The sequence below is a fragment of the Tachysurus vachellii genome, chromosome 3 (genome assembly GCF_030014155.1).
Source record: "Tachysurus vachellii isolate PV-2020 chromosome 3, HZAU_Pvac_v1, whole genome shotgun sequence".
NCBI classification, from domain to species: Eukaryota; Metazoa; Chordata; class Actinopteri; order Siluriformes; family Bagridae; genus Tachysurus; species Tachysurus vachellii.
The window spans coordinates 7,771,362-7,773,780 of record NC_083462.1 but is presented as its reverse complement, the minus strand read 5'-3'; the positions used below and the strand labels follow the sequence as shown (position 1 = coordinate 7,773,780).

The following is a 2,419-nucleotide window of genomic DNA, read 5'->3' as shown; positions in this document are numbered from 1 at the left end:
TACGCATTTGTGAGAATGAGAGAAACTTTAGTGAAGGACATTCAACAGAAATCATCCTTTGATAGGCTTTTTACTTGCGTCATCACACCGTGCCGTGAGCTTTTTTTTTTTTTTCCAGAGTAATTACCAAGCATTATTGGAGCTGAATGCACAGCCCAAGGATTTAAGTGAGAAACGGTCTGTAATTTAGCGAGATATGAAATTTTTGCAAATATGTTTCCACGGTATTTTTTTCTTCTAGTTCTCTTTTTGAACGGTTGAGAAATAACACAGCTTTATAGTATAATACAGTAATTATTTATTTCATAACACAAAGGCAAAAGTAAATTACAATCCGTTACACGCACACAAAAAAAAAGTTCAGATTGCGCCGTTACAGTGACACAATATCTCTGAGGAATACAAATGCAAATACAAACGTTGGAAAAAGCTGTAGAAATGTAAATCATGATTGATGTTCTTAACTGTGGAAAATGTGTGAATATGGACATATGTACAGTGGATTTGCTGATTCCTTATGTGACTATGAAGGAGGGTCGTCTCCATGAATCGCTTTATATTTGGCCATTTCTTCAGGAAAAACCTTCCCCAGCTCAACGATGAGGAGACTTTTAAACTTCTGTAGAGAGATGTGAGGAGATGTTAGAAGAGGGCAGGTTTGTAGAATATATCTGTGCTCAATTAACGTATATTATATCTGACTAGAGACTTGAAATGTGGTTAAATGTGTTGTTAAAATGTTGCCTCACCGTCAAGGTATCGATCTTCCCTTTCACCTGTTCATTTTTAGCCAAGGCTCGCTCCAGACACTCTTTGGTGTAAAGCTGTGGATTGCGGCCCTGGTCGATGTATCTGTCAGGAAAAATAAAAATGATTAAAGGAGTATAATTTAAAGACGACTGGTTTTAGTTACAGGGGGCACGGTGGCTTAGTGGTTAGCACGTTCGCCTCACACCTCCAGGGTTGGGGGTTCGATTCCCGCCTCCGCCTTGTGTTTGTGGAGTTTGCATGTTCTCCCCGTGCCTCGGGGGTTTCCTCCGGGTACTCCGGTTTCCTCCCCCGGTCCAAAGACATGCATGGTAGGTTGATTGGCATCTCTGGAAAACTGTCCGTAGTGTGTGATTGCATGAGTGAATGAGAGTGTGTGTGTGCCCTGCGATGGGTTGGCACTCCGTCCAGGGTGTATCCTGCCTTGATGCCCGATGATGCCTGAGATAGGCACAGGCTCCCCGTGACCCGAGGTAGTTCAGATAAGCGGTAGAAAATGAGTGAGTGAGAGTGGTTTTAGTTACTTTGAAAATATGAAAAACCGGTGACGTGGTGAGAAAATCATAAGTTAGACAAGCAGCCAAGAGCTCAAGAAAAACTCTGGAACAGAAGCGCCCAAAAAAAAACTACTAAAAAAGCCAAACAAGTTTTCCAAAAGGTATGTGAGAGGCTTGGTAGACATGCATGAAAAGTTTCTCTGGTCTGATTATTTGGTTATAACACAAAATGCTATAAGATTTGCAGACAGCACTTATCCATTCACACAGTGATGCATGGTGGTGGTAGCATCATGTTGTGGCAATAGGGAGTGAGAAACTGGCTAGGGTTAAGGCCATAGAGTCAAATACAGGGTAATGCTAAAAGAAAACCAGATCCAATCAATTCTGCAAGAGACTCACCTTCCAACAGGACAACAACCCTAAGCATACTGCCAGTGCTACACTGGTGTGATTCAAAACCCAGCATCTAAATGGGTTCGGATGACCCAGTCAAAGCACAGACCCCAATCAGATTTAAAATCTTTATAAAGACTTGGAAACTTCTGTTCACTGAAACCGTAAAAAAGGTCTGTCCCACATAAATAACAGCATCCAGAGAAAGTGTAAAGTGTTACTCACTCAAATGCTTCCAAAGGTACATGGATGTCGTTAAGCTGTTGCCGGCACTTTTCAATATCTTGCAGTCCTGTGATCATCAGATTTCTGCAGAAAACGACATAACAGCCATGATGTTGTTAGGGGCCTCAAACAGGCCTCTATTCCACAAATGTATTCTGACTGTAATTCATTCATAAAAACAGGTTTCAAAAAAAGTTTTGACTTTTTAAAACCTTTAAGCAATTTTATTTCACAAGAGAAAAACGTAGAGAAATCACATAGCGAAAAATCTAGTGTCCTTTGGACCAGATGTTAGTTTCTGTCCTGGTGTAATATAGGCATTTTCTCAGCATTAATTACATATATTAATTATTCCTATGGACCAATCAGGGGTCAGATTTGTTATCAACAACCAATCACTGATCACTACTGTTCCCATGGACTAATCACTGTACTTATCACCCACACAAACCTTTGTTATCCATTTTAAACTCCTTCCTGGGGTAAAATAACAAATATTAACTGGCTTTAATGTCATCCTGAGACTTCTAGAG

The 2,419-nt window shown here is 40.5% G+C and overlaps 1 protein-coding gene across 1 annotated transcript in view; it reads right to left on the bottom strand.

Moving 5' to 3' along the window:
- Positions 1–274: 274 nt before the first annotated feature.
- The window catches only part of med10 (mediator complex subunit 10), a 2,641-nt gene continuing 496 nt past the window's right edge, over positions 275–2,419 (bottom strand). Inside the window, exons 2-4 of the mRNA XM_060864856.1 lie at positions 1,887–1,970; positions 750–852; positions 275–619 (exon numbers count right to left, since the gene is read on the bottom strand). Coding sequence (XP_060720839.1) covers positions 524–619; positions 750–852; positions 1,887–1,970 — 283 coding nt within the window. The 3' untranslated portion in view covers positions 275–523. The remainder of the gene's footprint in view (positions 620–749; positions 853–1,886; positions 1,971–2,419) is intronic.